Raw genomic sequence first — 13,123 nt, 5'->3', positions numbered from 1 at the left:
TTTCTTCTCGTCGGTATGGTTCTCGCCCACAATTGATCAACTGATGATTGGTAATGTCTGCTGGTCATCCCTGCAGTACGACTCCCCTTCGCCTGCGTCCAACACCAACTGGGAGGCTGTCACTATGCTGATGTCGGTAAGTCATATAAAAATTGAACCGTCACGCTTGACATCAATTAAGACATGTTTTTTTGGCAGAAACAAAGTTCACACATTTGCCAATAAATAGAACACAAAAAAGAATTAATAAATCAATATTGAATAGTTTGGCACAACAGTAAAAGTTATAACATTACCATCACTATGATTATTAAATTGTAAAAAAAAAAAAAAAAAATCACTTCCTTTGTTCTAAATGAATATGTTGATAACTTTCATGAATATACTGTTTATAGACAATGTGGTATTTCAACAGTTACAACCTACCTGCCAAGGCAACGTTGTCACCCCACAAATACGTCTTCTTAAACACAACTGGGAACAATGGCTAGATTAATAAATATGATATATGGCCCTGTTCCATAGGCACATATGTGTAATTTATGTGCGACAGTGTGAACGCGCAGTGGGGTTCAGTGACTCATGTGACCATGATTATTAGTGTGCGTTGGGCTGCATGGCAGTTTTTCTGCATGGATGATAATGGTTACATTCGTGTGGGTGTTTTTTTTGTGCTATGTATGGATATGTCACTGCCAGTGCAGATGTGATGTACATGTTGGTCTCTTCCACTTCATATTCAAATCGCCATTTTTGTTGGCAACGGTTCCACATCACTGAAAAAAATACAACGTGTAATTATTTCATTATAATGCTGATATTTGTTTAGCTCTCAGCCTCTTATTGGTTTTAAAGCTAACATTTAAATAATTTACAATAAATAGTGAAAGTAACAAATTGCATCAGATGACAATATATTGTTATTTGAAATGTAATCTCATGGAGCTTTTGCATTACATGAGATATATGTTTTAGAGCATGCTGTGATACTAAAATGATCATTCATAAGTTACACTGAAGTCCCCGTGTTGAAGCTCTTACAATAAATGTTCACACATGTTAAGTCTCAGAGGTTTGCTTCTGTGAGCTTTAATGAATCCAAGTCCCATGAACCCTTGTGCCCTCTGATCTGCTCTTTGTCGGTACTGACTATGGCAGGTAATGTCACAGGTGAAATATTCACAAGCATTTGATTGCAATTGCCTCCGAGATGGATGAATAACCGGCGGCACGGAGCAAAGGTCCCCTAGGAATTATCTGTGCAATATGCCTTTACTTTTGTAAATGTTTATCGCGGTGAAAAAGTAACAACATAAAAATGAAAAAAACACATTCAGAAGCAAATGCACTACATCTTTTTTCTTTCAATAAGAAATTCTGAGTTTAACATTATGTTTATCTTTATTGTGTCTTTACAATGTGTCACTGTTTCTAAACTGCCTCTCAGACTACACAATGACATTTACTCATAAGGTGAAGGAAATGGTTACCCATGCAGGACGACTTCATTACAGGTTCAGAAAATAAGTTCAGATTGTGTTCGGCAAAGTAAAACTCTTTTTTTCAAAAGCATGTTCAAGTTTGAGTCAAACTTAATCTCACTCCCAGGTTCGCTTACAGACTGCTATCACTGCACTGCCCATATGTGGCAAAACTGTAAACAGTATTTCCATCACAGTGTTCTTTACTCCAGGCTAGTTTCTTAACTTAGTCAAAATCAGCCTTCTCTAATATGTACATGTTGTATGAGAGCCTGGAGAACTTTTTATAATCACAGCAAATGAACCGTTTTCAAGTGTTTTGATCACATTCCACAATACAGAGATGCGACAGTAGATTACTTTCATGTGAATGCACGACAGATGTTGAGTGAAAGAGCTCCACTGTGGAGGAAGACACTGATGGACCTGGACATCAGGTCAAGGCAGCTCTTCAACATATGTTTTCCTTTCACTAAAAGCTCTGTGTGACATGTTTAGTTAGGACCACACGTGTTAAGAGGAGTCAGTATGACCACAAGTGAGGTTATCTTTTGGTACTTCCAAATCTTCCAATGACTCCTTGGATACCTTTTCAGTGCATGCAAAGAAAGCCAATGATTCTTTAGCTGCAGAAGAAGGGTTATGGTTCCCAATCTCATTAAAATAAATGTAAAAGTCTGCATAGCCACCCACGTTCCTACCACACAATGCAGAACATCACAGTGCCTTTTCCTTTGGCTCTCTAGTAACCATTTCAAAGGACATGCATTAAAGATATGCACAAGATAATAGTTGGTGAAGGAAATAATAGACGTACTCACACATTTCCGAGAAGGTTTTGGCACATGGCTACCCATGGTTTTCCTAAAGTAATGTAGATAATACTGTTTTAATGTACAGTTGCCAAAGATATACTAGTCTGAAATTAGTAATATCATTCCTAATTGTGTCTTTATCATTTGCTCTTTGCAGGACAGTGGAGCAGGGCAGATGCCAGCAGCTGTCACAGAGGTTCCTTTCTCATTGGAGGATTTGGACCGGACCATAGCTGCCTTTGAAACTGTAGAACAACTGCTCAAAACACTGAGTCCAGAAACCTGGAAACAGGACCTGGACAGCATCTATACTCAAACACACATACATTATAGATCCAGGGCCTATCATCTGGCAAGCAGACATAATAAAGGTAAGATGTAATTTAAAACATAGGCCATACATGTCATCATCTTAAACAAACGCAGTTGTACAGACAACTAAACCAAAAAGTACATGTCCCTGCATGTGCTCTTAATAAGCTGTAATAACCTTTATTTGGCCCTTATATAACCTCTGCAAGTGGAATGTGTTCATACATTACAATACGGAACTGTAACATACGACTATGAGTATATATGATCAATATAAGAAACATTATTTGCTGTTTATTGAATGCTATCAAACTATATATATATATATATATATATATATATATATATATATACATATATATATATATATATATATATATATATATATATATATATATATATATATATATATATATATATATATATATATATATAAATGGAAGCGCCAATTTTGCAGCATTAAAATAGACACAAATGTACAAAGTAGCCCTACAATTTGGTGTCAAACCAGCAAGACATGCATATAAACTACCAAAACTAGGCTATATGAATGGGTAAACAATTTGTTTTGCTGCAGAGTACTCATGAATGAGTTTCTTTGAAAACATGAATATAGAAAGAATTCTCGTGGAGATCCCAGATATCCTGATATACATGTAGGATAGCAGGTTTAATTACAGAGAGAAAAGTGTGTAGCCATAAAAAAAAATCTTTGTTTTTATCATTTCACTGTAGGATCATATGAATCAAACAGATACTTGCATAGCTTTTGGATAGACGTGTATAAAGAGATATTTAACAGAAACATTAACTATTAGCATGTATCAAAACGTGAGATTGGCAAAAGATCTTAGATGTATGTTGAAGTACAGCTTCTCGTGTAGTGAGACTGGATTGGAGGTGACATGTTAAGTCACAGTTGTAAAGTTGATGGAGGAAGATGAGAATGGTGATGTTCTCAACTCGTTTTATTGCGCTGCAGATGGTGACCCTCAACACTCTGCTGCATTCACACTATTTCGCTGCAGACTGGTGCAGTCGTTGCTAGTCGGCGTCGTAGAGGGGAGGGGAGAGCATGCCGCCTTTTGCTGACCAAGAAAGACCTCCCTTAGCTTGGAGGCCCATTCTCACATATTGCGCCATACATAAAACTCAGTGGTACAGCATTACGGCTGACAGTACACGGCTCTGTAATTTAGGGGCTGTAATGACTGCAATGGAGTCACACAATGAAATGTAGCTCAGGTGACAGCCAATGAAAATGTGTGAATGAAGTGTTTGGTTGAGCGTCTCACGTACGGCAACTCATTTGGTATGGAGGAAGGATTATATAACGGTCGAGGAAACATCTGTGTGTTTTACTTTCCTGAGCTGAAAATTAAAATTTAAAAAAAAAAGCTTTCTGGTGAATTTGGGTGTGAAAGTACGTCTTGTACTTGAAAGAGATTTATTTAAGTTTTCTGGAAGTATAACAGATCATCATATTATGATGCAACGACACACTGTAGCCTGACTAAGCTGTTGCATCATCAAATGAGCATTTTGCCCTTGAGTGGGCCTAAAAGGGAGTCAGTGAAAGATTTACGGTGACACAGGACCAGCGTTCAAGGCAATTCTTTACCATTAAGTCAGTGCCAAGGACCTGGGGTCACTGAGGCAATAGATTGTGTCCTTTAAATGCAGCGATAGCAGATGTATTGGCATGAATATGCTTATTACGCACACGTCACGCAATCGTGGGAGCCTGTTTTGTATCTACAGAGTCGAAGTATTCAAGCAAACAGATCCGAGTGCTTTCGACCCCGTCTCTCTCACCTGTGCCTCGGTATCTCTGTGTCTTTCTACCCCAGGGCTCTGCTGCTCCTTAGTAAACAGTTGTGCTTGACAGCAAATCCATCTCTATTTATTAGCACGTGTGTGTGTGTTGGGGTGGCATTAGAAGGCTCCATGTATAGAGGTGTGTGTGTGTGCGTGTGTGTGTGTGTGTGTTTTGCGGCACTACAGGAAGGTGCATAGGTGCTGCAGGTCTTTGATACGCTGCACATGTGTATCTCTTTCTAATTGGAAATTCAACCGGTGCAGCCGAGCAGAAATATGCCACGGTCAGCAGCTTAGCTTTGTTTTCATTAAGACACACACACACACACACACACACTTAGAAGCTCACACCCACCTTTGTTCCCATGAGTTCCCAAGCAGCTAACACGTAAAATAAGTTCACAGAAACATTATGATAGATTTTTAGGGCGGAACATATCCGATCATTTTTATAAACACACCCAAATGCGACACATTTTTCATGTTGGTGTCTCTGGGAGTGACAGTCATTCTCACAGTTTTGCTCGCTCTCTGTCTTTCCGTCTCCGTCCCCCCAGCAGGGTTCCACGCCACTGCTTCCCTGAGATTACACTCATTCCCTTAAACACTGGACCCTGCAAGCATATACAGTGCATTCGCCTACACACTCCCACATGACCTTTGCCTCCATCTTCACTTGTATGGTATCATTTGTACAGTATCACTTGTACGGTAGCACTGAGACATTAATAGGTGCAATGTGCTTTTGCACCAGCACCTTGTGAAACAAATATTACAAATATTAAGACACCTGTCACGATGCTTGATGTCCTAGTAATTCTGCTATTAACTGTGAAACCATCATTTGTTGAAAATCTGCTTTTCAGTAAAATCACAAAAGAAGATGTCATGGGTTCTCCGCCACCTGTACCTTTCACAACACAAGTAAAAGTATATTTAGTGTATATTTAGCAGAATGGGCTGTGCTCCGAGATGATGAGATACTTTTTTACTCCATGTTACATCATACATCATACGTTAGGGAAGGCAGTTGTTATTGTGGTCAAAAGAAACATGATATTTCTTCAGTTCCAAACCATGTGTTCGACAGCAGAGTTTCAGAATACAGCAAATGATCATTATTAATTTGCAAATTAGCACGCTGGTGTCAACCCACTTGTTGTCTCCACTTATCTCCAAAATACACACCAATACATTACCCAGATTTTGTTTGAATGTGACACAAGCACACCATTTGAATCAGTTGTCTACATTTAACCTTTTAATACTCACACAAATGCAGACATAATCCAACTTTAATTTTGCCGTCTCTATAGCAGATGTGCACACAGCAACTTGGCTCTTAAGCAGAATGCTGGGATTTTCAGAGGAGTGCAAACACTAACACAACACCTCTGATGCATAAGCATAGACATACAGTACAAATTCCTTTCTATATGGCTATTGAATCTTTTTTTTTTTTTGCCATGCAAGTGAAAAAGGCCCCAAATAAAATGCATGCTGTAAACATGATTGTTGTTCATTGGGCTTCCCACATGTTTTCTGTCTGAATGGAGAACCCTAAAGCAAAAATATATGGGTGTGTACAATTGCTTATGGATTATCAATGTCCTTATGGTTCCCTTGACCCCAGTGTTTTCACTCATTCACTCACACTAAGCACATTTTTTATCGTTACACCAATAAGAAGGACATGCTATTTTTAGGCAGTTTATTTTGTATAACTGACCTCTGTTTTTGCATTGTTGCAGCAACGCCCAAACACAATCTCCCTAAATAAATCATAAAAAGTGTTTATTCTTGTATTAGGTCATAAAAGCCCATTGCATTTTAATGAAGTGAAAGAATAAAGTAATGGCTGAATAACCTTTAATTAATCTTTCCTGCAAATAGACTGGTTCAAGAATATTGCATTTGTTTTAAGCCTCTATTTGGCCTCTTTGTGCTTCATAGGTTAAAAAAAAGAATTTAAAAAAACAACCCCACTCTGGACTGACCGTAGAAACGTTCCTCATATCCAAAACCATGCTTCTTTTTTTCTTTCAGTCTGATAATTGTGGGAGGTCTCTCCACCGCTTGCTCTGCCATCGTCTCCTGTGGGAGCAGAGCAAGCAGCAGAGGGTGTACAGAACTGTGGTACGGTCAGCGTACAAGTCATACGCTGCCTCTGACAGCTTCCGAATGGAGAACGCTGCCATAATTGCAGAACAAAAGCAATTGGTGGTGCTGCCACTTTAACCGTAGTTTTGTGGGGGACCCAGTGCAAAAGGCAGATGGCACTGAATGGCTACAGACTGGTGAATAGTATCCAGCATTAAAAGGCTCAGTCCACCATCACTGCCTAACGTGCAACCCCTGTGCATTACTCTGCTTTGTCAGTTCAGAGCTGTTGGCCTCTTTCTGTTGGACAGAGGACAGTCACATTCCACTATCAAGCTCAACACATCAGCAATTTCTTCTTGTAATGTTGCTTCTGCAGAGAGGTTGCTCAGTCACCCTCCCTGAGAGGAGTTTCTTCAGGTAGTCAAGCGTCAGACTGTGTCCGTGTTGAACATGGGAGTTGGCGCCTCCCACGGTGTTCAGAACAGTCACTTCTGAACCTTAGGGGCCCATTAACCCTCTGAAAGCAGTTTCGAGGCGCTATGCTCCTGTCATATTGTGTTCACTGTGGCCGGGGTTTTTTCACTGCACCTCAGAGAAAAAAAGCATCAAAGTAGAGAGAAGAAACATATCGAGTTCAGGCAAGTTTGTTCTGTGATACTTGGATTCGATTGCTGAATACATTTTTTTCCAACAGGTAATAATTAACTGTATCAGAAAATCTTATTAAGTAACCCTACCAACCCGGAAGAGAATTATTAAGATTCCACCACAAAATACACATCCTTGGTCTCCTTTAATCATTAAAAAAAAAAATGTTTGAGATGATTGTTCTGGCTCCCTCTTTAAGCACATTACAAATAAATCAACATACTGTATATCTCCTGCTCCAGTTGCCTCCACCTTGTGCAAAGCAACAATTCACACTTCTGTCATTCAATTTGTGGTCTTTAATGAGAATCCTTGTAAAACATACAGAAATACAGACAGATTTGAATCAAGTCTATGGTTATGGAGTTCCTAGTTTTGCACCTTTAATTCCCCCCACCATCAGTTTGTCCCATATTACCTTTCGTTCTCTTGAAATTAGTTTTGAACCATTGCAGGAGGCCAATGAACAACGGTCCTGTGTGAGAGGTGAATTTCTCCAAAGTGATGACATGAAGAAAGAGTGCGGTCTGTTTCTCCAGTCAAGTCTTGTTGAATTGTACTCATATCAAATAGTCCCTCTCTGCCTCCAACCATTCAATCAGTATTGAGCATATTTTTAGTGTGACTAACAGCTCCTTTGCTTCGCCCCCGTTTCATTCTTCCGTCATTGTCACCGACATGACTCACATTTCTATTCATGGTGATACGAAGCAATACACACAATGAGAAATCAGAACTGTTCCTCGCTCTCCCTCTCTGGTCCAAAGCCACCACAGCATAGAGGAAACAAAAACCCAACACATTTTTAATAAATCCAATCTTTTTTTCACTCACTTTCCAGTTGATCTGAACCGTCTCTACGATGACGTCAAGCGGTACAGCTGTACGCCTCGCAACTACTCGGTGAACCTGCGCGAGGAGCTGAAGGCCACCAACGCCGTCTTCTTCCCTCGATGTCTGCTCGTGAAAAAGTGCGGAGGCAACTGTGGCTGCGGAACCGAGAACTGGAACAACGGCTGCACCTGCGAGGCCTCCAAGAAGACACTCAAACTACACGAGGTAGGTCGGATGAAATGAAGACCCACCGGGGCAGAGCTATCAAAGCATCACTTAAATTACAACTCAGAGGATATGACTGAGAGAATGTTATTAGTGCTTTGAAGAAAAAAAATAGAGGACCTCCAACTATGCAGCTCATTCCTATTTGCTGACAGTCAGTATGTAAATCATTTGTAGGTCAACATACATGGAGATAGACGGATGGATATTGTGTTTTTAGTCTCATCTTTGTTTTTCCCTTGTCCTGCACCATCAACATTAATCTTTTTCTGGATAAATCTGACATGAAAAGAATCTCAGTATATTTAGTTGTATACTTATTTTATTTCCATGTGTATAAGAGTGATAAATAAAACGACAAACGTTACTGCTTTTAAGAAGATGAGCAAAATGATGTGCATACAATACCTCTGCATGCTTGTGCATGCGGGGCCCTTCCAGTTAACTTTGACAGCCTTCAATTTAGGCTTGGCTTTATTTAAACATGAGACTGACATGTCCAATTTCCAGGACATTTTAGGTGCTTGGCTGAAAGGGGTGTGAGTAAATGAGTGAGTGTGAAGGGATATTGAGCTCTGCAGAGGCCGGCGCTGCATCCACAATGAAGCAGCAATGCAATGCATCATCAGCCTCACAATTTCTCCCCGTTCCTCTCCTCCATCCGTTGCCTTGGTCTGTCTCTCTCTAATCTCTCCATATCTGTCTCGATGCATTGTTTGGATTCCATCACTCTCTCTGGGCTTCCATCATCCTTTCATTCTCCCCCAATTCCCATTTTCAATCTATCCCTTTGCAATGCACCATTCTTGTTCTTTAAGCCTGCCATTCATTCTTTTCTCTCTCTTCCCTCCATCGCTTTGTGTCTTTGTTCTTGTACAGTTTCATTATTGAAACATGGTCCGTCGGGCTCTCTCTCTGTCTCTCTCTCTCTCTCTCGGCTTTCAAAAGTCATACAATGGAAATTGTGACAAAAGTAGGATTTGGGTTGTAATTGTGCCATGTGTATGTGTAAGCATGAAATAGGCGTGTTTGTGTCTTTATATACAGAGTATAAGGTTTTTGTATTTCTGAGAGCTTTCCATCCTCCTCTCAAGCAGTCCGGGACCGTGGAACTGCCTTAACTTTGTCAGAAACACATTATTACTCACACTATTGTTTCAGCGCCTGAAAGTCTTGACATAAATCATGGGCAGCCTGGCTTTCACTGAGTTTTGGAGAACAAATTGACTGCAACAGTTGTGGAAACAATGTGTACTCCCACTCCATTTTGACATTTGTGATATCACCTGCGAAACAATTGGCCAACTGCAACAATGTCAGTTATAGTGAAACACGGACTAATTCTATAAAATACATGTTATTCCACTTTTAAAGACTCAGTGGAAAAGTGGGCCTTGCAATCTCTTCTTTGCTTCCACATAAATAACAGTCTAACTTTTGTTTAAAACCACAATATGCTCACTTCAGATCAATGTATATCAATATATATATGTATATGTGTAGACTGTACTGATTTTTGGGACAGTATGTTATCTAAGATTTTGTGTCCAGTTAGTTGTTGTTTTTTGCACAGTCCGCTGTGAATAAATTGGCAACGTGTCCTGGATGTTTCACTACTGGGAAGAGCTCCAGTTATCATGAAAACAAATAAGAGTAAATTAAGATTTTAAAAAAATAGAGGAATTACAGTGTGGTCGGCTTTAATTGGCGAGATAAACAGCAGACCTGTGATTGTTGTCTCAGGAGCCCGCGTTGTACAGTACATCATTGCATTCTTAGGAACTCTGATTTCTATCTAATGTATATTTACATCAGCGTCTCATTATTTTCTCAGCACTTCTCATGTCTGTCAAATTGGATTTATTGGAAGCCTTCAACTACAATGAGTTGATGAAGTATTTGCAACACCATTAATACCAACGACCCATAATGCGGGCCTTTTCTCACCATCTCTCTCCTCCCTTGCTGACTCCTCTAGGTGCTGAAGTACACCCCAGATGTCAGTCTGTATCAGCGCCATCAGAGGCCGCGGGTGCGCTGGGTCATAGATGAGATCTTCCTCACACACCATGAAAAGTGCGAGTGTGCGTGTCCCTCCCAGCCCCCTCGTTGACACATCCAAACTGGCACATGCATCTGGAATTGTTGGACAATTTCTGGTTTTATCTATTTTGCAACTGACTTCATATAATTACAGCAACGCAGACACATGCAGAAATTGGACTGTAAAAAACGCTGCTTGCCCTACACACATATGACATTTGTTCTTGCAAGTAAACCTTCGTCTGTACACAGGCCAAACTTGTAAATGCATACATATTTCCAGCCGGCTGTTTCAAGCGAGATTTCCTCCTCAAATTACGAAAAATGGAAGATATTATAGACAGAAAAATGAATAAAAAATACCATATCGCACATGGAAATACTTACATCAATATCGTATCAAACAATTATTTTTTCAGGATTTATGTGGAACTTGATTGAATTCAAATTGAATTGACTCCAACCCCTGCTTCATTTTATTCCTATCTCATGTGTACGTAGTTGCTTTCCTTTATATTATAAAAAAAAACAGTGTTTGTAGGAACTTACGACACTTATTGTGCCAGGAGCATGCTGAGATGAGTGAGCGTGAGACAGAAGGCGGGAGGAAGAGGGGTTGGACGAAGTGTAAACCAAAATAACACTTTATCTTGATGCGAAATGAAGTTAACCACAACCCTACACACCTGAGTTGCACACAGAAATAATATTATATACTCACGCTTCCGTCTGTCCTTCCATCCATACACTTCCTACTCTTCCGACCCTCTCTTTCTAAAGCATGCACGCATGCACACACACACACACACACACACACACACACACAGGAGATGTCAGGTTGTGAAGCTGTGCTCGGCCCAGTTTTTTAAGCATACTTGGCCTTCCAACTGCGAGCTGGAATTCTGCTAACACGTATACAACTGTGAGCCTCAGACCCTTAACACATGCCATTAGAGGAGAGAGTGATTTTAAAGGAGAGGCGGGCGACAAAAAAGGGACAATCAAGCCGTCTATTCGTAGATTACCGGCACTTCCGGATGAGAGATGAGATGGGAGCCACTTTCAAAATACAACATAAAAGACTGAAGCCTCTTCAGCGGTTTCAATCAGCATGTTCATATATTCAGCTCGCCTGATATATTTTGTCCAGCTGTTTTTTCTTCCCCTCACAGAGATGCTCAAATGTATCACAATCTGACCCACAGCTTTGCAAATCTACAGTGGTGCCACAGTGGGAAAAAAATAAAAAATCCACGGGAATTAGGGTAATGTTCTAGGTCTCTGCTGAAAATACAACTGATAAGTGTGTGTGTGTGTGTGTGTGTGTGTGTGTGTGTGTGTGTGTGTGTGTGTGTGTGTGTGTGTGTGTGTGTGTATGTGCCAGTAACAGCTCAGGAAGTGGTCCTTTTGTTTAAGGGGTGGAGGGTTACCAACAGTCTGTGAGAGCTGGCAGCGGCTACAAGCATGGGAATAGTCGGCATGTGACTGTGTGTGTGCGTGTGTGTGTGTGTGTGTGTGTGTGTGTGTGTGTGTGTGCCTAGGTAGCAAGAGTATCAAAGCAATAGAGCAAAAATTCAAAGTGACTGCTTATCTTAACCAAATACAGGACCCAATTTTGAGAAATACAAGCAAAATCAGTCATCTCTCCATCATCACCTCCCATGTGTCACATGATCAGGCTTACGGGCCCGATTTAAATGGGATTCAACACACTACCTTTGTTCAAAAGAATAAAACAATAATAAGCGGACACTGAAACCATTCCTGGGTTACAGTGAAACATGATCAGCCGTGTGCAGACAGCGCTCTTATGTCACATGTGCTATTTGGCAGGTGGTGGATACAAAAACACTGTGTGAGGTTGTGTGGCGTTCACATTCCAAGTGGTTTACTCCAGACACACACAACTACACACAGTTGTTGTTGTTAGCTGTAGCTCATCTTAGACACACACACTTTGCTGTAAAACTTTTGTCTTCTGGTCTCTTGAGAAAGCTGCTATTAATTCAAGTAATTCAAGTGTGCAGCAATTTGAAACACAAAGGTAAACTCAAAGCTACAGCTTGATTGGCTTGTTCAAATTTCACACAAGACAGTTGGCAGGTAAATTACCCCGTTATAATTTCAGTAGTCAACGAGCCAGATGACGTGTCATTTTGTAAAAAGTATAGTTTCTCCAGCAAGAGCTTGTATGAAATGTGCTCCATAGTCATTTTACATGTTTAGTGTGTGTGTGTGTGTGTGTGTGTGTGTGTGTGTGTGTGTGTGTGTGTATGTGTGTGTGTGTGTGTGTGTGTGTGTCTGTGTGTGCATCCTGTGTCTGCCAGTTTTCTGGCGTTATCAGCACATTCCATTGTTGCGTGCTCCAAAGTGACATTCCTGATTTTGCTCATAACTGGTTTGTTTTCTCTTCCCGTTCTTGACATCAAAGCCACATGTATTTCAAGTTCAGACATTTAAGCCTGGTGGTGAAATAGATTCGATTTTGGTTTTGGTTTATTTACACAAACGAAGAGTGTCAAAACCACACATTGGTCACATTTCAGATCTTTATGCAATTTGATTTGTTCCAGAGTTTCAGCTTCTATTCTGAGGATTGTGGGGACTCAAAGAAAGGTTTGCTTTGCTGTATTCAGAAAAATATTCATGATAAAACTGTATGCTTTACTTAAATAATTTATTGTGTGTTTCTCTATTGTTTGAATAAAATATCAGCCGGTTGGTCATGATATATAAAGTGTTTCTAGCATTACTGCTTCAGTGGTTTGACTTATTTCAACACCAAAAACTGCTTTGTTCAAATGGTTTATAATATGGGACAATTGCTTTGTTTTTTCATGTGTA

General features: G+C 40.1%; 1 protein-coding gene across 1 annotated transcript in view; it reads left to right on the top strand.

Annotated features, from left to right (window-relative positions):
- The window catches only part of pdgfd (platelet derived growth factor d), a 48,514-nt gene extending 35,636 nt beyond the window's left edge, over nucleotides 1–12,878 (top strand). Inside the window, exons 4-7 of the mRNA XM_068585141.1 lie at nucleotides 77–136; nucleotides 2,454–2,667; nucleotides 8,019–8,236; nucleotides 10,215–12,878. Coding sequence (XP_068441242.1) covers nucleotides 77–136; nucleotides 2,454–2,667; nucleotides 8,019–8,236; nucleotides 10,215–10,349 — 627 coding nt within the window. The 3' untranslated portion in view covers nucleotides 10,350–12,878. The remainder of the gene's footprint in view (nucleotides 1–76; nucleotides 137–2,453; nucleotides 2,668–8,018; nucleotides 8,237–10,214) is intronic.
- Nucleotides 12,879–13,123: the final 245 nt, after the last annotated feature.

This window comes from Clinocottus analis, unplaced genomic scaffold (assembly GCF_023055335.1).
Source record: "Clinocottus analis isolate CAN_PGR_092001 unplaced genomic scaffold, fCliAna1.0.p SCAF_2, whole genome shotgun sequence".
Lineage (NCBI taxonomy): Eukaryota > Metazoa > Chordata > Actinopteri > Perciformes > Cottidae > Clinocottus > Clinocottus analis.
Note: the sequence above shows the minus strand (reverse complement) of the source record. Positions and strands in the feature narration are given on the sequence as shown.